The sequence below is a fragment of the Syngnathus scovelli genome, chromosome 3, assembly GCF_024217435.2.
Source record: "Syngnathus scovelli strain Florida chromosome 3, RoL_Ssco_1.2, whole genome shotgun sequence".
Lineage (NCBI taxonomy): Eukaryota > Metazoa > Chordata > Actinopteri > Syngnathiformes > Syngnathidae > Syngnathus > Syngnathus scovelli.
Genome location: NC_090849.1, coordinates 20,905,028 through 20,928,805, shown reverse-complemented (window position 1 = coordinate 20,928,805; position 23,778 = coordinate 20,905,028). Strand labels below are relative to the sequence as shown.

At 44.4% G+C, this 23,778-nt stretch overlaps 1 protein-coding gene across 3 annotated transcripts in view; it reads left to right on the top strand.

The window, feature by feature from the left end:
* Positions 1-23,778, top strand: part of LOC125993945 (neurogenic locus notch homolog protein 1) — a 39,040-nt gene that overhangs the window by 4,252 nt on the left and 11,010 nt on the right. Inside the window, exons 1-19 of one of the 3 annotated variants that reach the window (XM_049762983.2) lie at positions 6,471-6,790; positions 7,908-7,989; positions 13,997-14,157; positions 14,599-14,937; positions 15,819-15,941; positions 16,022-16,255; positions 16,414-16,569; positions 16,706-16,891; positions 17,007-17,120; positions 19,642-19,755; positions 19,829-20,062; positions 20,135-20,245; positions 20,933-21,125; positions 21,202-21,347; positions 21,747-21,860; positions 22,666-22,785; positions 22,915-23,067; positions 23,167-23,395; positions 23,502-23,703. In XM_049762983.2, coding sequence (XP_049618940.1) covers positions 6,733-6,790; positions 7,908-7,989; positions 13,997-14,157; positions 14,599-14,937; positions 15,819-15,941; positions 16,022-16,255; positions 16,414-16,569; positions 16,706-16,891; positions 17,007-17,120; positions 19,642-19,755; positions 19,829-20,062; positions 20,135-20,245; positions 20,933-21,125; positions 21,202-21,347; positions 21,747-21,860; positions 22,666-22,785; positions 22,915-23,067; positions 23,167-23,395; positions 23,502-23,703 — 3,069 coding nt within the window. In that variant the 5' untranslated portion in view covers positions 6,471-6,732. Of the gene's footprint in view, positions 1-6,470; positions 6,791-7,907; positions 7,990-13,996; positions 14,158-14,598; positions 14,938-15,818; positions 15,942-16,021; positions 16,256-16,413; positions 16,570-16,705; positions 16,892-17,006; positions 17,121-19,641; positions 19,756-19,828; positions 20,063-20,134; positions 20,246-20,932; positions 21,126-21,201; positions 21,348-21,746; positions 21,861-22,665; positions 22,786-22,914; positions 23,068-23,166; positions 23,396-23,501; positions 23,704-23,778 lie in introns of those variants that run through there. The other 2 variants (XM_049762982.2, XM_049762984.1) reach the window with 2 other exon arrangements.

Here is a 23,778-nt window from a genome sequence, read left to right as displayed (position 1 = left end):
AACCAGGGCATGGGAATTGTGCTCTTCTCACCCCATCCCCCCCCAACACCCAGCCAGACCCAATGTAAGCTCCCAAGTATGGAAAAAAATAAACCTGGACTGACCTTGTTACCATGGGGGATCTCCATGACGACAGAAACTTGTAAAACTTACTTCTAAAACAGAACCAGAAATATAAATCAGAAACTTCGCATTCCTAAGGGAGAAATTGTCAAAAATAAAATTTGATCAGAATACTAATCAAAAAAAAGCAATGAATTTCAAAAAATATATGTACATATATTTTTCAACTTACAGGTTTGCTTAAAAACATGACAGTACAGAAACATTTATTACTTGAGTTCAAAAGTAGACTGGCGACTCATGGATTTTGGTGGAACACTTTGTCCCTTTTGTGACATTCCAGCGAAGATCACCAGTGGCCTCATTACGGCTAAAAATAGACCTTATTGTCCGTCTACTTTTTTTTTTTTTTTTCCGGGTCTTTCGGATATTCTCTTAAGCACTGAAAACACATCTGAGCAAGATGCAAAAGTGCTGCTTCCAGAGTGTGTGAAGTTTGCGTGGACATTCACACGGAAACATGTTTACTGATGTCACAGCTTCTTTCCCAGGCTCTTGAGGAATTTGCTTGGAGGAAAAAAGGGGTCCCACCAGTGGCGTGCAAAGGGGAGGGGGGGGGGCATCCATAGGTATGATAACCCAAAGGAGTGTGTCGGTTGGGGAAACTGTCAGTCTCACCGATGCCTGACAGCAGCTACCGAATTACGACGACCCAGCAAACACACCTATGCACAGTCAGCATTTTCTCAGTCAGTGGGAATGTCATGCGCTTGTACACACATCATGTGGGAAACCGATGGAGGGTCTGATAAGGGGTGTGAACCTACCGATGTATGCAGGTTGAACTGCACACCGTAAACAAGTTTGGAAATGAAACCCGTATCAATGGTTATTGGGATGCTTTGCTAATCTGAGCAGCTAAAAGTTTAGCTTGATAGCAAGTTACAGCAGGTCTACGTTGAATGCAAAATAAATGAAGCAAATGTGTTTAAAACATGGAGGAGGGACGGGTTTCGGGGTTGCTTTGCTTAACCCAGCCCAGCTCAGTAAAAAGTGGAGCTTTACTTTGAAAGGTCAACATGAGTACAGCCCCTCCCCAAGCTAATGGTGAGAACCTAAAGTTTTGTTGATGTTAAATGAGGTAATCTGTTGAAAACCTACAATTAACTTATTTTCCCAATAGATTTTGTTTGGGCTTTATGATGCCACCCAGCTTGTATTTGTGTTCCCATAAATGTGGTGTGCGTCTGCGCATATCTTTGTGGGATTGCGATATTTAAGCAGCCTGTGAATTGGACTGAAAGGTGAGTCTTAAATCGACGTTTGCTTCTAACAACAGGTGCAGGAATGGTGAGCACAGGACTATCAAATTTGCCCATAGTCAGCTACGTTAGCATCAGATGCTAACTTATAGTAGCTACCTAACTAGCCTGAAGCCGATGACCGGTTTGATGCAGGTGTTTTTGGGTCTGTTTTTGTTCCCAGTCCTGTTGGCTCAAGCTAGTTTTAAACCTTTTGTGAACAAAAATACTGTTTTTTGTCATGGTGCTATCTAGCAAGGTAGTTAACAATTGCCTAGTCTTTGTTTGTTAGTTTGTTCTGAGATGTTTGTTCTTGTTCCCGCTAACTTGATAGAACTCGTACGAAGCATATTTTCTGAAAACAAAATTTAGACCGCTATGCTAGCTTCCTGTGCTAATTGTTAGCTGGATAAACATGTCAAAGAAAATTGCCTAATGGAAAATGTTGGTGGGAGGTTTTGCAGTAGTTAAATGACATTTAATCTGCTTCGCAATGTCTTTATAAATCATCAGGTCCCATTAAGGTGTGTGAACTTCCATTTGCTTCCCTTCACGCCCTAATGAACGTTCACAGGTGCCGCATTGTCTTGCACAGAAAACTCCTGCTTTCCTGCCTCTTTGTGTGCCATGCCATGTCACGGGTTCTCATGCAGACTTTATACACAGCGGCACCGAAGAGGAGAGATAATCCTCACCCTTCCTTTCCTCTCCTCTCCTAACGACAATTATGAGATTATTCACATAAACAAGCTCACACACATTCATGGAACTTTCATTTACAGTCTAGAGGCATCAGAAGTTAGAATAATAAACTAGAGAGCATCAAAGTCGTCACAGTTTTTCCAAAAATGTTTTTACTCCACGGTGGGAAAGAAGACAGGGGAATGATATTTATGTGTGTTTTGCATCTGGGAACAGTCTGTCTAGTCCTTGTCCAAGTTAGATGACCTCACAAAACAGGCTCAAATATGGAGATATTTTATTCCCGCGACTGGGGTACAAATATTAGCATGAAGTTTAACAATAAAAATATTAGACTGCAAAATATTGGGAAAAAAAATATTATACACAAAATAAATGTGAAAATATTAGCTGCATAATTACAAAAATATTTCAATAAATGAACACATTGAATAAAAAAAAATTACAAAACATATCAATAAACAAATACTACCCCAAAAATCAGATATGTACAATTCTGATTATTTCCTGTACTTTACCCATTAAGCTAATTGAGCACAGGCCACTTATTAAACATCATTAAGACGACACAGCGCTACTTTTATGTCTGAAGCAGCTGCTTCCCGCTATTGTGGCGCCCCGACCTCGGGCGACCAGTCGCAGCGGGCCAATGCTGCTCCCATTTCGACAAGAGTGGCAGGAGGTCCCAGAGAGCCAAGCATGTTTTTGGACGCGTAATCACAAACAGGAAGCTCTGCCGGACGCGCTGAGCCACTTCCTCCTTTTGTTTACCGCTCAGCTTGAGTAAAAGCTACACGTTCGAGGTTTGTCACTGACTGTTTTGGCGCCGTTGTTTGCTATTTAGGTCAAATCTTTTAAACCGGCCCACCCAGCATTTATTGCATTAATAATTAAAGCATTAATGGTATTTTGATCAGGATAAAGATTTTGCACCGACAATGTAACTCTCCCTCCCGTCTTCCATTTGGCTTTTTCTCAGATTCATTCTTTCCATTCCCTTCTTTTGCTGCTCGCATGATGTCACGACCTCGGGGTCCATTTTCACTCAGCTTGAGTCAGATTTGAGTTCCTTTTATAAAAATGACCTCGCCCTGGAGTTCTTCCTCAAGTTCTTCGTCACTTCTAAAACTGTGGCCCGTAACAGGAAACAGAACGAGAGGAAAAGTCAAAGCATGAGCTGGCGTTTGTGTTCATTTAGGGTGTGGTACTTTATCTCCACGACAGCTCAACGCCCTTGGACTGCTCGTTGACATTTTCTCACATTTCTCGGCAAGGTGCTTGGCCCGTCTCACCTTCTCCCTGGCAGCAGTTGCCTCTTTTGCCTCAAGCGCCGGAAAGCAGGAGCCAAAGACCCTCGCCCGTGTTTCCTCACATTGGGCAGCAGTAGAATGTTCAATTCAAGAAAAAAAGTCACTGGAGCCTCCTCCTCGATAAGAACAATACAGACAGAGCAGGATGCATTCATCTCTGTGTGAACCACTCAGGAAATAATAGCACTGCAATACAATGGTCTATTTTCCTTCCCTCAGGTATTTTTTTCTGCGTGTGTGCCACGGACACCATGTTCACAAACATTCGGACATCTGTCAGGTCTTCTAAGTTTAAAAAATATATATATATATTCTGAGGCCAAAGTCTTGCTCAAAAACAAACTTTGGCACCATCTTGTTGAGGTGAGAGGAGGAGTTTTGTTTATCGAGGCCATAGCCCTGTCTAAAATGATCGACCTTTTTTGGGTGGGTGTTCAATTATCTGCAAATGTTTCCCACCCAATAGCTGGGGGGAAACTCCCGCGTTATTTTGAAATAGAAAATCAGGAGGGGGAGCGTTTAAAATTCATACAGCTTGACTTATGTCTGATTCTTTGCGGATGTTGTTCCGCTAATAATAGCGGTACCACAAGGGATGCGAGGCCGCGAGGGTCAACTTTTTCCTCGGGCCTCACGGTTCATTACAAGCCTGCGAATCTCTTAAGTAGTAAACAAGGTTGTATAATTAGAAGCTGCTGTCGTTTGACTGCGGAAGCCATTTGTCTTGGAGTGTTCAATGTGTGTACACTGCTTTATGAAATGTCTTTATGTGTGTATCTGCCTTTACATACATGTCTGGACATGTCGCACATACACACCTGCTGCTGCTGTTTGCGACCACACACACACACACACAACCACACAAAAAAACTCACTCATGAGAAGATTTGTATGCAAAGTGATTTTTTTTTTAAAGTACTTTTCACATTCTTTGCCTCAAGCTGTGATTGGAGGAAAGGATCCAGAAGTCGTCCAGGCTCAAACAAGCCAACACGACGCTCGCAGTCTAGCACCACCTTGCACGTCTTAAATTTCATTACCGAAACGAAACCTCAGTTTAAGAAAAGACGTTTTGCGTGTCAAAACAGTTGTTAAAGATAGACAGCGTAACATTAAACCCAGCTGGATCGAGTCAATCGGGTCTTTAATCTGGACCGATACCCAGTCATGCGTTGCTTATCAAATAATGACAGCCACTGTATTAGCTCGAACATGTGCTTTGGTGCTTTTTACCCAAACGAGACCCCGTGCAGCTGTCCGTGCTTGTAAAGCTGATCAAGTAGAACAGATTTGCCCCATCTGCGCTGCGCCAGTTGTGGGTACAGCCCCCTTGACGGCCCCCTGGGTTCATACAATGAGGAGGAAATCAAGACAAATCCTGTTTACCCGCCACCTCACAATGCCAAAGTGTAAACACCTTTTGGGTCTGGCTTGCATTGGGCAATGAGCACAATAAAGTAGTTGCGTAAAAAAAAATTAAAAAAAAAAAAATACAAGAGGATTATTATCCGCTTGTTGAATCTATATTGTATTATGTGTTTAGTTTGATGAACGTGTCAAAAAAATTGTAGACAAATACAGTGCAGCTCAGCCTCTGACTAGCAATTTTGGCAGTATGTCAAACCCGTTAAAAAAAAAACGCTAAAATTTAGAGTATTCGCCGAAACTCCATTCTTGTCATTGGGAACCAATTTAAAACACAGAATGAGGTTACGCATTAGAATACACAAATTAATTGACCGATTGGGATCAAATCAAAAGCAGATTATGGGCTTAGTTAATATAATACATTTCCATGACAATACTGATATGACATGATTAAATTGTGGTTTTTACTGGCCGTGGAATCGGTTTAAAGGTTGGGCACTCCGCATTTACTGGAGTATGCCTTTCCTGAGGCTCTCTTAACGTCTCCGCTTTTTTTTTTTGGACTCGTGCAGCAGTTTTACCTGCGAGCTAGTCGTGTGTCATTGTGGTTTATACAACAAAACAGGAGGTAGTTGACAGTGAGGCAGTTTAACAGTTCTTTATAACTGCTCAGGAAAAGTTGGGTGGTTGCTACAGTGGTGGCAAGAAAATAGACATTTGGTTAAATAGAAGATTAAAAAAAATACATTTACGATGTGTTTAAAAGTTGTTAAAGAGTTGTTAAAGAGGTTTTAACGTCATTTTCAGGGTTAAAAGTTTTTTAAGCGAAGAAATCTAGATCGCAAGTGAATCTGAAACGTAACGCTTCCGACGACAACAAATAGAAACCTTTGGGAGGCATTTTAAAGTGGCTTCACACAGCACTTGATTGGAATCTGCAGATATTTTGTGCTGACTTAGCTCGAAAACCTGACCTCACAACATCAGCGTTTGTTTACTAGTGTGGAAGAAGATGTAAACTGATAATAGAGAATTTCTCAGACTTATCAGTTGATGCCGCTATGTTGTTGCTGGTGATGATGATGATGATGGTAGTTTGGTTGTTTATTTTGTGTTGGTATTTTTTTCCACTATAAAAGTTTTTTTTTTTTTTTTAAAGTAATATTCACTATTCTGTACTTGTTGTCATGATGCCAAGCTAAAATTCAAGGAATGTCTTTTTCTCCAAAACTAAATACAATTGGCTTTCAGTTTATTACGATTAAATTGTCAAATAAATCCTAATATTTTTTTCTCTAATTGCCAGAAGCCATTTTGTCCAAGCGCTGATTCATTCAGTTACAATCAGTCTACTGTTCTCCGGAACTTTATACTTTTTTCCCCTTTCTACGTGCATAAAAAAATATCCTAAAATAGCTTTTAAAATGAACTTTTAATGACCTGATGTAGTATTTTTTCAAAATTATGGAAATTTTAACTCGCGCTGCCATTTTGAAAACGTGCTAAATAATTAGCATACAAAAAAATTAATTGAACATTAATTGAATGTGAGCATTTTTGAAGCTTTTCCTCTCCCCATTAATTGCTGGAACACTACGCAGAAAAAGGAACAAAAAGTGTGGAATGAAACCACAACATAAACTTTTTTCCAACTCTTTCCGCGATATCTATCGCTTGATCAACTGTGTGTTTGTTTGGAGGAGGGAGGGGGTGGGAGAAGGAGCTGGGGGCACCGTGGGACCGCGCCGACCGATGGCCCTCCTCCCCGCTTCGCCTCCCCAGATGTGGAGCGAGCGACTCGGGGTCATTTCCAGCCGGAGAAGTGTGGCGACAACATCTCCCGTTGACAAGGGCGTGCGAATTTTTTTTTACCGCGGAACTACTCCAACTTTTTTCCTCCCATCTCATCAGCCCCAGACAAGAAGACGTTCGGATCTATGAACAACCCATGCGGACTTTATGTGTGAGCACTTTGTAAACCTGAAGGAATGCCGATTTTTTTGGCGAAAGTAACTTTAGTGTTGTGGCTGATTGGACTAGCACGTGGTGAGTTACCCTAAAGTTCGCATTTATCGCCTGCATGTCGTATTCTTGAGTGAGCCACTTTTTCAAATCAACCTGTTGCGTTTGTGAACACACACTGGAAGTGACATGACTTAAGTCACAGTTGGTTCAAATCGAATTTATGCTTCGTCCTCTTCCTCCATATGAACTCACTCAAAATGATGCAGTAAGTTTTCTTTTTGGGGATTTTTATGCTCGTTTGAATAACATTTGTGTTGACATTCTGTCCAATTGTCTATGTGGCTATCGAAGGGACAGGTGCCTGGAGCAAGGCTTCTCAAAGTGTTGGACATTTTTACAAGGACCCACTTTATAATTCCGGTGCCAATCTTGTAAACCCTCAATGCCAACAGAATTGTTGCCTCTTTTTTAGGGGGAAAAAAAAACAAGTCAACGATAAATTCAAGTCATAATGTCATGGGATTTAAATAATTTTTTTCAAGGAAAAAGTAATCATCACAAGATCAAAAACTGCTGTTTAAATGTCTTAATTGGTATTGTTTTTGTTCTAAAATTTTCTTTACAGCGTATTTTTGCTGACATCTTTTTAAGAAAAAAAGTAATCTTTAAAAGAACAAAGAATATTTTGTCAGCATAAAAAAATCATACTGTTATGCTATCAACGCTTGACAAGTTAAAGTCAAATGTCAACTCGTAAGCTAAACCTTTTTATAGTACAACTTTTATTCTGGAACAACAAGACTTCTAAATAAGCTATTTTCTTAAACAATAGCTTTTTTGTTCTGGGGAAAAGTATTCTTGAAATTATACCACTTTTTTTTGTTAAGAAAGAACTCAATGTATTCATGCAGTGATGTCATATTTCTATCATAAGGTACATCTCTATCAGCTTTCAATTGGCCCAAAGTTGACGATTGATTAGTTCGTTTGTTTTAAACAATTATAACTTGTACAACATACTTGTTGCAAATGAATCTGTGTCCTCCATTTTGAGAAGCTCAGGCTGTCGAGGGCTCTCCCACCAAGCCACTGTGACAGTCATTCGTACCCACACTGGACATTTTTGTAGTTTTGCCCAAATTGTCCTTTCACAACATGTGCCCATGTATTATTGTGATTGTAAACTTTCCCTCGGTAGGCCTGAGATGCTCCATGCCCACCGAGTCATGTTTGAACCAGGGGAGATGTGATGCCACTCCGGACGGCAACGGACAGTGCAAGTGAGTAGAAAACTTCAACTTGTACAAAACAGAGCGGGGCGCGTGTCTGATTTGAGTCATCGGCGGTCGGCAGCGGGTCCGCGTGCGAGCCAGCCCCCTCTGCGGCCTAACTACGGCGGCCCTAAATCTTATTTTTGTTTTTCTTTCAACAAGCGACAGCTGGGGTCTCCAGAAGCCCGGCGGCCATTGTTCTCGGCAGCGATTAATTCTGTGTGACTAATCTGGGTGAGGCTTCCCAGAGAGGCCAGACCATCAGACCTTGTCTTTCTCAACACAGACCTCTATAACCCCTTTTCCCTCCTCTACCTCTTTCTCTCGCTGGCTCTCGCTCTCTCTCGGGATTTTGTCCCAAAGTGGCCCTCAGTCTCACTTACTCCCACTGGACAGATGGCATAGGGTTCTCCAAAGTTATGCACGCTGTCTGCAGTGAAGTGCCTTCACATGCAGGGACCATTCCAAAAGTGCAAATTTTTCCCATGCCTTTGTTATTTATTCACTTGTAAACCTGGCTTGTTTTGTCATTTTCCCCGCAACTCTAAACGGTATTCTGATTATTATTGTGCTCGTCCAGTATTTCATTGTTGGTCGACAGCAAGTGGCAAAATGGCCGCCACCTGAGATGGATTCAAATCGGTGCAATTTGCTGCTTAAGTCATATCCCACAAGCACAATATTAATCAGAGAAACGAGTTAAGACTAGTGAGGCCGCATAGAACATAGTATTGCAAAGAAAAGTTTTGACCTGCCCTTTAATGCTAACTTTTGATAGGCTAATGAAAATTAGCGTGGTTACGTTAGTCATTTTAAATCCTAAAACCAGGCAGCCAAAGATAACTGCCTGCCACAGCTTAATTTGGTCCGGTTGTGTTATTCACTCCTTTTAGTCTCCTGGCTACTCTACCACCCATCGTCCAACCGCCCGCCCCTCTCTGCCTTCCCCATCTTCTCTTTGGGGGCCACAAAGCCATCATTGTGCCTCTGCAATGTCCTCCTTCTCAGACTTCTCCAATTAAACATGAAGATAGAGCATGAGGCTTTCAATCCAGGTTTGCCTTTTCAAATGGGAAGTGTGTTTACGACGGAATGTAATCAGGTTTTCATTTGGCTGTTTTGGAAACATCAGACTGGATTTTTTTCATACAGGAATTTTTTATTCTTTATTAGTTTGGCACAAAATTGTATACAGTTTCCGTCACTACCCTCTGCTAATGCAGAACTAATGTATGTAACGGTATGCTAAAACATTGTACTTCCATATTTTGAATTTATTTAATGTCATATTTGGGTTCATTCTGTACAGGCAGGAAACAAGTCGTGTGTTTCCTAAAGCAAGCTAGCATAAGCACTGTAAACAAGCGTGACTTATAAAGAACAGAATGTTACTAGTTACTAGTTAATTGACTTAATTAACTTCTTAATGTTACATTAAATGTTACATTTAATGTTCTAACATTAAATGTTGTTAGTTTGAAGTTGATTTTATTTTTTGTGAGGTTGAACAAGTTTGCATGGCTACTGTTAGCAAACTGCTAGCTTCTTTCTGCCCTGCCTAACACCTGAGCTAGACCCGCTAACAGAACTTCAAGATTCAAAGCGTTGTAACGAAACATCCCCATTTAAATACTCAGAGCGTGTTTTTTTGTTTTGTTCATAAAGTTTTTGTGAAAGAATTCCCAGCTATTTTGCCCCGTAGACCAAAAGACGCTTGCATTTTGAACCGAGGCGTCACGCCAAGGTCAAGTGAACGGGGTTGGCCGCTTCACTCGGCAGGCATACCTACTTGACATTCCAGACCGTAAATACCATCTCGTATCTGCGCTGGCAGTCACTGACGTTTATCTGCAAAAGAAGTTAGCTGAAGGCCTTTTTGGTTTACTGTCAAGTTGATTCCGATTCCAACCAGCCATTTTTTTAAAAGATTTTAGTTTGAACTGTGACGGTTACAACTCACAGATGCTGATGTCAGCGATTCATTCTCTGATCCTACTTGATGCTAATCAAGTTCCTTTAGTTGCACTGTTGCTATAAATTATGTATGTGGGATGCATGATGTCTTTTGAATTGCTCTTTTTTTTTACGGCGTATTACAACACTGAAAAAAGTTAGAAGGGGCTTGTCACGTTTGCTTCCACATGTCAGGGGGATGTTCTCCGATAACAAGCACGGTTGTTAATTCCGTGCTGCTATGTGCAGTGAATGCTTCAATGTAGCACCACTTCAATGAAAGTGAGCCCTTGTCTTTCCAGTTCTGCCGACTCTTCAATGGCACCTCTGTTTGCTGTGGTCAGATGAGTCTGTCTATAACCCCCCGACCCCCATATTGGCACACACACCTCCATTGAGAGTCAGGAAATGGCCTCAAAGTGACTCGAGGGAAGAAAAGGTGTCATATCTCATCATGTGATCACACAACAGTTTTTTTTTTTTCCCTTTGGCGAGATTTTCGATGTAGAGTGGGTTGATTGGCCCGACTGGAGCCTCAGCGTGGGGGGATTAATGAGATCATAAGTTTCCCGGTTGCCACGATAAAACGCCCCGATGTCCTCGTCCGGACACCTGTCTGCGGTTTAGAGGGACGTGACGACTTGAGGTTTTGCTTCGAACACAAAGTGCTTAGGTGTGTCACGCTTTATTTGCTCTTCAGTTCCTGGCTAGAGGACATCCAAGCTAGCGATATGCTCAAAAGTAGTTAGCCATCATAATATGCCATGATTTTAGTCTACCATCACACCCTTAATGATTATTCATTTCTGTGGTTTCACAATTGTCACCAAGCCCCCTGAGGCTAACCCCGTAACTATGATGTGGTCTTTGATGAAAACCACTTTGGCACTCTTGATGTGCAGGCCAATGTGATTATCCTGGAGAGTTGCTATTCCACCTCCAGACTACCGCAAAGCCCCAAAGCGGTTCCCAGCCTCCTCCGTTGTCGTCATTACTCGTGCCGTGACCCACGAGACATGTTTCCCTGCCTCTGTAACGCTCCCAAATAAAGAGTGTCTCTATCTTGGAAGCCTCCAGATTTGGGCCAGCCAGGTCAACCTCCTATACAATTAGAGAGAGGAGAAGAATAGATGAAAGGAGGTGAAGAGGAAGTCGTCAAGCTTTCCTTGTCATTTATGGCAGACCACGGGGACTATATTTGTCTATAAGGAGATGTACCGTCTCTTTGTTTATGCTTACTTTGTTTCGTTTAGTTTCGGAACTGCATTAAATTTGATCAATTGTCCCAAAAGGGGATTATCCTAAAATACCCTAAATCATGTCAGTCCAGAACCTGCTGTTAATAATATCTCCCACAGGGATCCGCATGGCTTAATAATTGAATTGAATAAATGCCATCAAACTAAGAGCGTTAAAAAAGGGGGTACAGCGTCAGGCTCATCCAGCCGGGTGCGCCATGCCCGACTGTATATTCCGTGCACCCAGATGGCAGATTGGGCCGAGCCTGATCGGGGAAACCCCTTTTAGCGTTGGGTCAAATGTCAACCCAACATCTGCTAGAGAGTCGGAGCGGCTGCACGGGTCCCTGTAAGTGCAGGCGACCCGTTGCCAAGGACTACGGCGGCGACCATTGAAGAGCAAAGAACAATAAGCAGAGAATATAATAACAGTATCGGCCTTAGACGTGATCATCTCGGCACGGTTATTGGATAGCTCGCCCAACACCTGATATTTGCTCAGCTTCTGATTTGTGCTCCTCCTTTTCACGTGGTCCTTATTTACCTTTGATGCGTTGGAGTCTTACCTGCCGCTGAGATTCTTCTTGTTGAAGCAGCTGCCTCTCACTGTTTGTTTTGACTCCATAAAAGAGCCGTTGACTTTCTTTTGTCTCACCCTGCTCTCCTCCATGTATTGATTTAAAAACCTTTTCTTTAAGCTTTTACATACAAAAAATAAGACAAATTGAACAAAAAAATCCTCAAGGAGAAAAAGAAATTGGTTTAATGCACATCAAAACAGGACCAGAGGTATTTATTTACTAACTGTAGTCACTCATGAAAGCAGTTTTTTTTTTTTCTTTTTTTCATGTTGTTAACAAAATATCACTGCAGCCAACAAAAGTCTCTCCAAGTCCAGGCCATCATGTCTGATCCACATGCACTGAAGTAATGCTGAACTCTATCTTACTTATAAGGTATATATTTTATCCTATTCCATTCGTACCCTCACTGACTCAGAGCCTTTTAAAAAGCGACTTTATGCCGAGCGTGTATTTGACGAGCCCTTGCCAATTTAAAGAGCAAACTGTTAGCATTCTTCATGGAGTCCGCGCTGCCGTTGACTTGGGACCAGCGGTGTGTTTGGAGAACGTGTCCACGTGCCACGACGCTATTTGTTTATCCTTGAGGTCTTGTGACCGTTTTGTGATTAGAAAGTAGAAGAATTCATTTCATTCACTTTTAAGGGAAATTGAAATATTGGGATTTACACGTCTTTTTTTTTTTTTTTTTTAAATATGTCATTATTTGGGGGATGGGGGACTTTTATGTCTCAACAGTTCTAGTGGTACTCAGTATCGTGACTATTCGAGAATTGAGTCCTCATACTGGCATCGGTCTGGTGGTATTGAACATCTCTAAAAAGCTCTTTGTTAATGAATTTGTTTTTTTTCCAGTTATGACAAGTGGTGGGATGGTGGTGGGTGTCCCAGGAAGAGAGTGGTGGGAATACGGGGAGGTTTTGAATGTGCCGGGGCAGCAGCTGCCGTCCGGCTCCCTCATTAACATGCGCACCTGCTTCTCGCTGCCTTTTTCCAGCGGGCTCGTGCGGCGCCTCCCAACCGCTGGCTCCTAAAGAAGAACCCGAGCGCCTCCATTTCAAGGCTGTCCACTGCCTGGTTCTTGTTGGAGCGCACACCGGTTGCAGAAGAGGCTTGACCAACCTCGCTTGGCACGCCACTGGTCGCTCAGTCCGATGTTTATGCAGCGGGCAGCCTAGCATGTGATGTTTTCTTATTCTTGCCACAATCCCAATGCTGGGTAATCCCCCCGAGAGGGCCGCTGTCTAAACACTCGTCTGTGCCGAAAAGATGGGTCGGCTGCTCGGCCCCCACGCTCATATTGGACCCCCTGGGAATGTTTTGGGATGCGGTACTGGCATCCCGTTCAGGACTGTCTGACTGTGGTTCGGTATTTGATGTGATTTTGGTCGTGGGAAGACCAATTGGATTCTTTCTGAATCTCTTATTCCGGCTTTTGCTCATATTTTCTTGTTTTAAATTTAAAAAAAGAATTGGGGTGATAAGTAGTTCCTCAACACACTTGGCAACAAGATGGCTCAAAAAATCCAAAATTCTCTTACTCGAGATTGCTATGAAGCGCTGTGAGGTAAAAGTTCTGTCGGCCGTTTCTCCTTTTCGTTCTTTTTGATTCCGCAAGGCTGCTGCAAGGCTGCAGAGGTATGCTTGTTGTTGTTAGCCGCATTGTTGGGCATCCTCTCGGAACGCCCCTCAGCTCCCCTCATTGTCATTCCAAAAGTATGCTTTTCTCCCGCTATGTGGGAACTTATCAGCCGGCGTTTTTACGACGCTGTGAGAAACATCACACGAGTTTTGTCCCCCTTTTTACTGCCGAACAATACATTGTTCACGGAGAGCCGTGACGGAAACAAGGAGCTCCCATTTAAAGGCCCGCTTCTCATAGACACGTTGGCCTGTTGTAAAAGCACCTTTTTTAAGAGACACGGGCCCTATCGAGTAAAGGCTATTACCCTATAATATTATTTATGACCACAGAGGGTTGACCCGATTGTTTTCCCTTGGGTTGCTTATGGAATTCCCATTGACTAAACAATTCAAATTCACATCGGAGAGTAGTAGAATATTTAAATCGCAAAGGCACTAATTTACTGGGTGAAAAAATTATTAATTAATTAATTTATTTTATTCATGAATATTATTATATTAACAAAGTGAAGGCATCCACATTGAAACTGTTGACGATTTCACGATTTCAACACAAAAACAAAACACACGCATTTGATTAAATGGGATTACTTTTCTCAGGTGTCGAGATGGATACACCGGAAACAGGTGCCAGTTTCGCGACCCGTGCCCCAGCGGAACTTGCTTGAACGCCTGCGTTGGCACGCCGTGCCGCAACGGGGGTACCTGTCAGCTGGACGGCCTGCAGGCGTACAAGTGCCACTGTCCGCCCGGATGGTCAGGTAACAAGAAATATACTTGTTTGGATTAGAAACGGAGCCGTTATTTATATAAATTTTTTATATAGGCATTATTTGTTTTAAGCGGTTTGAAAGTGAATGGATATAATAACACACAATAAACAATATTTGAAAGGGAAAAATATGGACAAAATTTATAAAAGTATTCGACAAAAACAAAAGATATTTTTCTAAATATTAAAAAATTAAATGTAATGTAATATTCCATATTACCAAAAATATTTGATCAAAATATTAGTTTTAAATATTGTTGAATATATTCATGATTGAATGAATATTGTTCATATGTTCATTTTTGTTTTTTGTTGTCCCCTAGTTTTTTATTCAACAGACGAATTGGTTATGGGAATTTTACTCCAATCCATATCAGTCAGACCCTTATACTACCATATTATATTTTTTCACGAAACTTTGTATTCCCAGGTAACCAGTGCCAATACCCCGACCCCTGCGCGTCCAACCCGTGCGCAAACGACGGGCGCTGCTCGGCCATCGAGTCGCAGTACGTCTGCACCTGCACGCCCTTCTTCTCGGGCAAGACCTGCAAGCAGGACGTCAACGAGTGCGATGCCAGCCCGCCGCCGTGCAAGAACGGCGGCTCTTGCGTCAACACGGTCGGCGGCTATCACTGCCGCTGCCCGGCCGAGTACTCCGGCCAGCGCTGCGAGAGCCGCTACCTGCCCTGTAGCCCGTCGCCGTGCCAAAATGGAGGCACCTGCGTCCAGAAGGGAGACACCAGCTATGAATGCACCTGTGTGCCAGGTACGAACATCACTTGTGTACGACTCCGAGTTGGAAAGGTAGAGGGAGGAAAAAGCCCATCATATCAGAAAAGAGGAAGTCAACCCCTAAGTTTCTTTGTAATATATGCTCCGTGCAACCCAACTAGTCTAAACCCAGTGTTCTGATTAATGTTTAGTTTATGGAATATGAATTAAACAGGAAAAATCCACCTGTTTTTATCCATCTCAAGCAGCGGCCATTTTGCTAATCTGGCAACTGTGATGTCATTTTCAGTCAATAGCATGTGGCAAAATGGTCGCCCCCTGAGATTGGTGGGGCATATACAACATATGTTTGGGTTGACATTCTCTTTAAATTGGGCGGATGCTGGAAAAAATACCCTCAATTTATATTTTCCGTTTTTAGTGGGCATTTTTGCCTTGGTTTTTCAATTTGAGCAACTACTTGTTGAGAGCAGCTCGGCGCTGGGTGATGTCATTTCCAGCTGCTGGCTTGCACGTGTGTGTTTTGCTGCGGTTGAGTGTGTGAACAGGGCGAAGGCAGGAAAGCATCTGGGCTTATCGGAAAGGAAATGGTCAAAGGGACAACATCCTTTGCACATAACATACGATGGCGTACGGTGCCTCCGCGCCAGCTTAAATTGCACATAATGTTACAGTGGCTTCAACTTTTTTTTTTTAATCCAGTTAAGTACAATTCTGTGGTATTTAACGTTCAAGTTTCTATTCTCAAAAATTTTCTGTACCCTGAATGTGATGCCACAGACCTCAATCATACAGATGGAGGAAAGAAACAGTTGGCCACATTTAACTGCACTGGAAGAATAACTGACAGCAGTCGGAGGTGTTCAGGCAGTTGAAACAGTGGGAAAATAAAAAATCACTTTGGACTGTTGACAGGCTTCACGGGGAAAAACTGCAACCAGAACATCGACGACTGCCCCGGTCACGAGTGCCAGAACGGCGGCACTTGCGTCGACAGCGTCAACTCTTACAACTGCCGGTGTCAGCCTGAGTTCACAGGTTAGTGAAGCCAAGTCACAACATAATTTCTTTTCAGAATGAAATGAATGAATATTTATATTATTTGTCCCTCGGTACAGGTCAACTGTGCACGGAGGACGTGGATGAGTGCCAGCTGATGCCCAACGCCTGCCAAAACGGCGGCACGTGCCACAACACCTACGGCGGCTTCCAGTGCGTGTGCGTCAACGGCTGGGCGGGCGACGACTGCGGCGAGAACATCGACGACTGCGCCAGCGCCGCCTGCTCCCACGGCTCCACCTGCCACGACCGCGTGGCCTCCTTCGTCTGCGAGTGTCCCCCCGGCCGCACAGGTTTGTCCGAGGAGGCCGGGACCAAGACACATTACTTTGGTTTTAAGCTCACTTGACTTACCACCACTGACTAAATATACTTGGGGTTAAATCTGCTACCCTTTTTTTCCCCTAAATGCTTCAGATAGATTTTTCCAAGCGTATGTGTTTGGCTGCAGGTCTGCTCTGCCAGCTGGATGATGCCTGCATCAGCAACCCTTGTCAGAAAGGCTCCAACTGCGACACCCACCCCGTCAGCGGGAATCACATGTGCACCTGCCCTCCGGGCTACCTGGGGGCATCCTGTGATCAAGACGTCGACGAGTGCTCACTAGGTAAAAAAAAAAAGACAAAAACTCTCACACTGAAGTGATAATATGATCGAGATGACTCAGAATCTACACTGAAAAAAATAAGCAGTGTGTGACTGCTGTCCGAGCTACCGAGTGTAAAAAGCGCTACTTTGGCCAGGTCCCAACCCGTGCGAGCACGCCGGCAAGTGCATCAACACCAAGGGCTCGTTCCAGTGCAAGTGCCAGCGGGGTTACGTGGGGCCGCGCTGCGAGCTGGACGTCAACGAGTGCATGTCCAATCCGTGCATGAACGAGGCCACCTGCCTGGACCAGATCGGAGCCTTCCACTGTATCTGCATGCCAGGTTAATAAGACAAGCATCGGCCTGGCATGGTGTAGTGAAGCAAGCTTTTCCAAATGTGCCAGCCTCTCTCTCTCTCTCTTACTGTGTAACTAACCCCCCCTTGCTAATTGGCCAGGCTACGAGGGGGAGTTCTGCGAGATCGATACGGACGAGTGCGATCACAGCCCCTGCATGAACGGCGGCAAGTGTATCGACAAGATCAACGCCTTCCTATGCCAGTGCCCCACAGGTGAGGGTGCCGAGGTGAAGCGGGGTTGCGAAGCAAATAGGGCGGGCAAGGGTGTGCGGCAGGCCAGGGGGTGCAGGGGTCGATCTCTTTCGCTCGCTCTCTTCCCCCTCCCCTCCCTCCGAAAGACAAACACACCGGCGTAGTCGACACAAACTGCTCTGCGGACGTGCACTAATCCCGAGCCCTGAGGCGGGCTTACGTCGGCCCTACTAGCTTGAACGCAGAAGGAGGAGAAGCAGGAAAATCTATGGGGGGAAAGACTTGGAGAAGTTTCAACTTTTTTTTCCCTCCCCTTTTATCCATGAAGTTAGCTGGCTGACTTGATTGAGTGCCAAGTAGGCAGGAGTAATTGCTTGATTATTACCGTAATTTCCGGACTATAAGCCGCGACTTTTTTCCAAAATTTTGAACCCTGCGGCTTATAGTCAGGTGCGGCTTATATACGTTTTTTTTTTCGTGATTTTTGTGATGACTTGATCACTTTTATACACTCGCAAAAAGGCTGTGGACCACTGTTGTGCGGTATCTTGAAGAACAAAACAACAACAAAAATACTATTTTGAAACACTACTATGGCTGCTGCTTATTCTGGCAGTGTTGCTTGTGACTATTATGAGCTTTAGGAATACACGCTAGGTGACCTGTGTCAAAGGGCTCTAAACCCTTTTTCATACTATGTGACTCAGAGATTACACAAAGCAGTGGCGCTGTTTAGACCATCTGCATTGTATTAAAACCCAATCAATCAGCATTTAAATTCAATTCTTCTGGCATTGTGCTCACCAAAAACAAGTTGTAATGAATGTGAACTTTTAATGCATTTTATTCAGAAGGTTACTTTGAAGCCTGAGGCTTAAATGGCGGCGCGGCATATTTATGGATTTTTACGGCTTTCTGTGTACGGTCTTTCTTTGTAAAAAACTCATGTGCACGTGCGGCTTATAGTCCGGTGCGGCTTATGTAAGAAAAAAACTAAAATATCCCTGAATTTTAGCTGGTGCGGCTTATAGTCCGGTGCGGCTTATAGTCCGGAAATTACGGTATAGTTTGTTTTATTGGTATGCACAGTATTGACTGCCCCATTTTGAGAATGCTTGCTCAAAAGTATCAATACGGGACATTAGAATGTTAAGGAATGTAGCTACTCTATCCGAAATAGAAACCAAAAGAGAAAAAAAATGGGGATTAGAAGCTTCTTCAAACTGGCCAAACACGTTCATTGAAGTGGAAATGATACCCCCCCTCCCCATTACTTTATTCTTTTATTTTTCGGCAAGGATCAGAGGCAGCCTGGGTGGGGGAGAAGCAGCATTTCTCCAGTTGAGGAAAAAAAGAGGGAAAGAAAGCGTTAGACGTGATAAAGCGCCAACACACCGAGGCTTAGTGCCAAGGTTACGTGAGGAAGTGGTGGCAGGGAAAGTGTTTTGGCGGGAGGATGCACGGACCGTTATTGCACAAGCAAGAATGGAGGCGTAAGAAAGGGAGGGGGGGCACGGGGTTCTCAACTGCCGTGCTTGAAATGTAAATTCCCCCTCCGGCCCGAGACGGGGGTCCCCTCTTTTTATTTCTGTACACGCCATAGCCATGGAAACCCCGCTGAGGGCCATTGAATCGTGTCGTTCCTCCAATTTATGCAGTTGACTAAAAAAAATCCCTCTGCATTGTTTTGGTAGTCAATGATTGCATTTGTGAAGAAAATGTATTTATTTATTTTTTTTCCCTCAATTCTTATTTGACAATATTAATCAGAATACAGATTTTAGACTAGTGGGGGGCACATAGAAAATACTTTTGCAAAGAAAGTGTTTGATTTGAATTCTATTTAAACCAGTTTACTTTTCTTGATGGTTTTCCTGCATGCTATTTTTTCTTATTAAAACACTTGCTAAAAACTCCTACTGATCTCTGTGATTGTTCCATCATGTGAGGGACAAAAAGAGATGGAAGGGAAACATTTAAAGCAAAGAAAGGGAGCGCCTGCTGGTGAATTTTGAATCACGAGGAACTTGAATAGCGCAAGGTTAAGGGTCAAGCGAGCTCTTTTTCGTGGGAGTGTCTGAGGAGGAGCCTTGGGTTATTGTGATAGAAAAGTTTTTGGGGGGGCGGGGAAGACAGGCCACCTTTTGTCCATCGGCCTCCTTAGACAGGGGCAACTTTCACTCAGCCCCTCTTTTTCCCATATCTTCACTGGTGCCGAGTAGTGAAGGGAAAGGGGGGGGGGGATTTCATAGTGTTAAGTGATGATGAGCAACGTGCAGGTTTCAGATTTGGGGGCGAGTATTTTTTTTTTTTTGGGTGACAAAACATCCTTTGGGCTCATTGGCCACATCATTTTTAAAAGAGTCAAGTTAAAGTGTAGAATATGTATAGAAATTTGATCATATAAAATTTATATTTTATAAATATAAATTTTATAAAATTTATATTATAAATGCTAACCCCGTTAACCACGCTTTGCTCACCCGCTGCTTTCCACACTCACATTCCTTCACACCCTCTTGTTTATTTTTTTTTCTTCCAGGTTTCACTGGGCATCTTTGCCAGATCGACATCGATGAGTGTGCCAGTACGCCGTGCAAAAATGGTGCCAGGTGCACAGACGGACCCAACATGTACACCTGCGAGTGCACAGAGGGTATTCTATCTATCTATCTATCCACCCATGCACCCCCATCCACCCATTGAGATCCTTCCATCCTTCTGGTCAGGTTACACCGGGCGGCATTGCGAGACGGATGTGTACGAGTGCCTCTCAGACCCGTGTCACTACGGCTCCTGCGTGGACGGCCTGGCCTCTTTCAGCTGTCTTTGTCACCCGGGTTACACGGGACGGCTGTGCGAGACCAACATCAACGAGTGTCTCAGCCAGCCGTGCAGGAACGGTGGCGTCTGCCAGGACCGGGAAAATGCCTACATCTGCAACTGCCCCACTGGAACCACCGGTAGGAAGGACTATGGAGTTCTTCTCTTTTCTTTGGGGTGACTGGATGTGTTTTGTGTTTTCTTCCTGGCAGGAATCAACTGTGAAGTCAACATTGATGACTGCAAGAGCAACCCGTGTGACTACGGGACCTGCATCGACAAGATCAACGGTTATGAGTGTGCCTGCAAGCCCGGATACACTGGTGAGAAGCTTGTGCATCTAAAGGAGACGTGTTATATTCAGCGAAGCACGTCTGCCTCACAGTTGGAAGGTTCCGGGTTCTGATTTTGACAACAGAGACAGTATAGAAGATGAATGGATGGAGGGGGGGTCGAACAGTGGCGGGAGGAGGCCGACAGTTGGCGGGCGAGCCAGCACGCTCCTCCGAGGCTGCGGCGGTGTCGATTTCCCGCTCCACCCCGTGTCCCCAGCTTGCTGCTGTTGGGACACGCAAGCTGCCCACCCGCACAAAGACGCCGCACACAAAAACACACACCGTTGTGTGCGCGGCGTCACTGGGGATTTGAGCAAAAGAAAAGATTCAGTGAAAGATTCCTGAAAGTTGAGCTTTTAAAAGCTTGGAAAGCCCGTCCTGGAATTGAAGCCAAATGGTCTTCTTTTGTGTCGTGAATGGCGGCGACGCTTCAAGTCGCCGACAAAAGGAGCCGAAACTGCAAACTAGATGGTCGTCAAATAACCGCGACTGGTTTTTTTTTCTCCACAAAAATAAAATAGCAGATTTCAATTGTATTTTTTTCCCCCTGCAATAAATCAAACTAAAATAAAGCAAAAATCTAACTCTTTTTTTCCATCCAGAATATACTGACCACAAACGATAAGCTGTAATTGCCTTTGGAAATAAAAACAGGCTCTCCTTTCCCTCCGCCAGGCGCCATGTGTAACATCAATATAGACGAGTGCGCCATCAACCCGTGCCACAACGGCGGCACGTGTATCGACGGCATCAACCACTTCACCTGCGTGTGTCCCGAGGGCTACCACGACGCCACCTGCTTCTCGCAGATCAACGAGTGTCTCAGCAACCCCTGTGTCCACGGCCACTGCGAGGACAAGATCAACGGGTGAGGCCCGCGAGGACGCCATCTGTATTTTCATCTAGGAGGCTTTTCTCTAAAGCAATGTCGCTTTGGATTTCAGCTACAAATGCCTGTGCGACTCCGGCTGGAGCGGCCAAAACTGCGACATCAACAACAACGAATGCGAGTCCAACCCGTGCATGAACGACGGCACGTGCAAGGACATGACCAGCGGCTACGTGTGCACTTGCCACGTGGGCTTCACTGGTCAGTGGGCTTCCGTTGTGTGACAGTTCTGAGCTCTTAGCTCAACTAGATTTATCAGCAATTTCTCTCGGCGGGTCCCTCACGAATATATTTGAAAGTGTTTTATTTAAATATTGGGATTCTGCAAAATCAGGTGTTGAATCGTTAGTAGAATAGTTGTTTTTCACAGAGAAAAAAAAAGAATACATACTGTATTTTCGCATTGTCTATCTACATGTGCTGCCGCACCGTTTGTGTTCAAATATCCGCTGCGTCAACAGGTTGATATTCGTTAGTCCGTCTGTGGCCTGTCCCATTATGTGTTAGGCTTTATTTCGATTTGTTTTAAATGTACAACGTGTAATTCATGTAAGTCATGCCAAAAAAAAAAAAAAAAGTCTTTGTGTTTTGCTACGGCAGGACCAAATTGTCAAACCAACATCAACGAATGTGCCTCCAACCCCTGCCTCAACCAGGGGACGTGCATCGACGACGTGGCCGGCTACAAGTGCAACTGTGTTCTGCCTTACACGGGTATGAAAATATTATCGGCCGCATTGGCATTCCTCCACAGTTTCCCACCGCTTGTCTTCCTTGACTTATTAGCCGATAGGAAGGGAAAATATCCCACAAATTCAACAAGCTTTCCAGGAGCTAGACTTTCCTTTCCAGTCCCTCTGGCCTCCCGAGATACAAGCATCCCTGCAAAATATTTTTCATGTCATATCTTCTTTCAATTTAAGTCATCTTTTTGGAAAAATCCACACAGAAGCCAAAAGTCTTGGTTTTCTGGGGTGGGAACAGGGCGCTGCGCACATTTCCTGTTTGCCTGCTTTCCCGTCTCCCAGCAGCAGCAAATGTCCCGACAATGGGCGGAAGCTGAGCCTGGCTTCCTGTCGGAGACGTGCCTTGTGGAAACAGATAGGGAAACGTCGCCACTGGGCCGCTTAAAGTGACGGAACCTGGAGAAAAAATCTGCGATAGCACTGATTGAAAGGTCCTCTTTTAACGGGTTATCTGCCGAGTTCATGACTTCTTAACGATGTCACGCAGTACAAGTTAGCCATAGCTTCATGTCAAAACTTTTTTTAAAACTGGCTCCCCAAATTTGTGGACACTCACCAAATTCCCTGGACTCGATTTTGTTCTTGGATGATTTTGACAATTAAATTGAAAATGACAAGGCAATGTAGTAAAATACCATTTACAAAGGCCAGAAGAACATGGAAAAAAAAAAAGGCTTCATTTTGGTCAGTCCTTAATTTTTGATGTCTATTTTGTTTATCCAATGCAAATCAGGTGTTCTACAGTTTTGAATTCTTCGTTTTTTGTGTTACAGGAGAAAACTGCGAAAGCGTAATGGCCCCCTGCAGTGGCAAACCTTGCAAACACGCTGGAGTGTGTCAGGAGTCGGAAGACTATCAAAGCTTCTCCTGCGTCTGCCCCGAAGGATGGCAAGGTAAACGCTGGTGTCAGCCGTCCGTCCCTGAAGATAGCGTGGGAAAATCCAAAGTATTTTGGTGGAAAAGCTTTCATGACTCATAGTTTCCCGTGAAGCGTATTTTTTCACGTTTCTCCTTTTTGTCAGGTCAAACGTGCGAGGTGGACATTAAGGAGTGCGTGAAGAATCCCTGCCTCAACGGAGCCACCTGCCAGAACACGCTGGGAAGTTATCGCTGCGGCTGCAAGCCCGGCTTCACCGGACGCAACTGTGAAACTGACATTGACGACTGCAAGCCGAGTAAGTCTTTACAATGAGAAAAATAAAATACAAATATCGCCCAGCTGTATGTAAGAGTTTCTAAATGAAGTCCGCGTTCCCTCCATCTCCGTCCGTCAGACCCATGCGGCAACGGGGGTGCGTGTCAGGACCGAGCCAACGGCTTCCTGTGCACGTGCCAGCCGGGCTTTCGGGGCCCGGCGTGCGATGAAGACATCAACGAGTGCGAGAGCCACCCGTGCAAGAACGGTGCCAACTGCACCGACTGCGTCAACAGCTACACCTGCACCTGCCCGCCCGGCTTCAGCGGCATCCACTGTGAAAACAACACGCCTGACTGCACAGAAAGGCATGCCGGGATGAGATTTCTTTTGTCCACTGCTGCCCTCTTTGGTGGAAGTTGGAACGACAAATAAAATCGGATTTGTTTTCCAACTGTGTGCTTTTACCCGCAGCTCCTGTTTCAACGGCGGCACGTGCGTGGACGGCATCAACACCTTCACGTGCCTGTGCCCGTCCGGCTTCACCGGCAGCTACTGTCAGCACGACATCAACGAGTGCGACTCCAGACCCTGCCTGCACGGCGGCACCTGTCAGGACAGCTACGGCACCTACAAGTGCGTGTGTCCGCACGGATACACGGGACTCAATTGTCAGGTAGGAAATAATGGTTGAGTGGTTGATTTAGCTCTTGATCAACACGAGAATGACTTGAATGAAGTGATTTTTTTT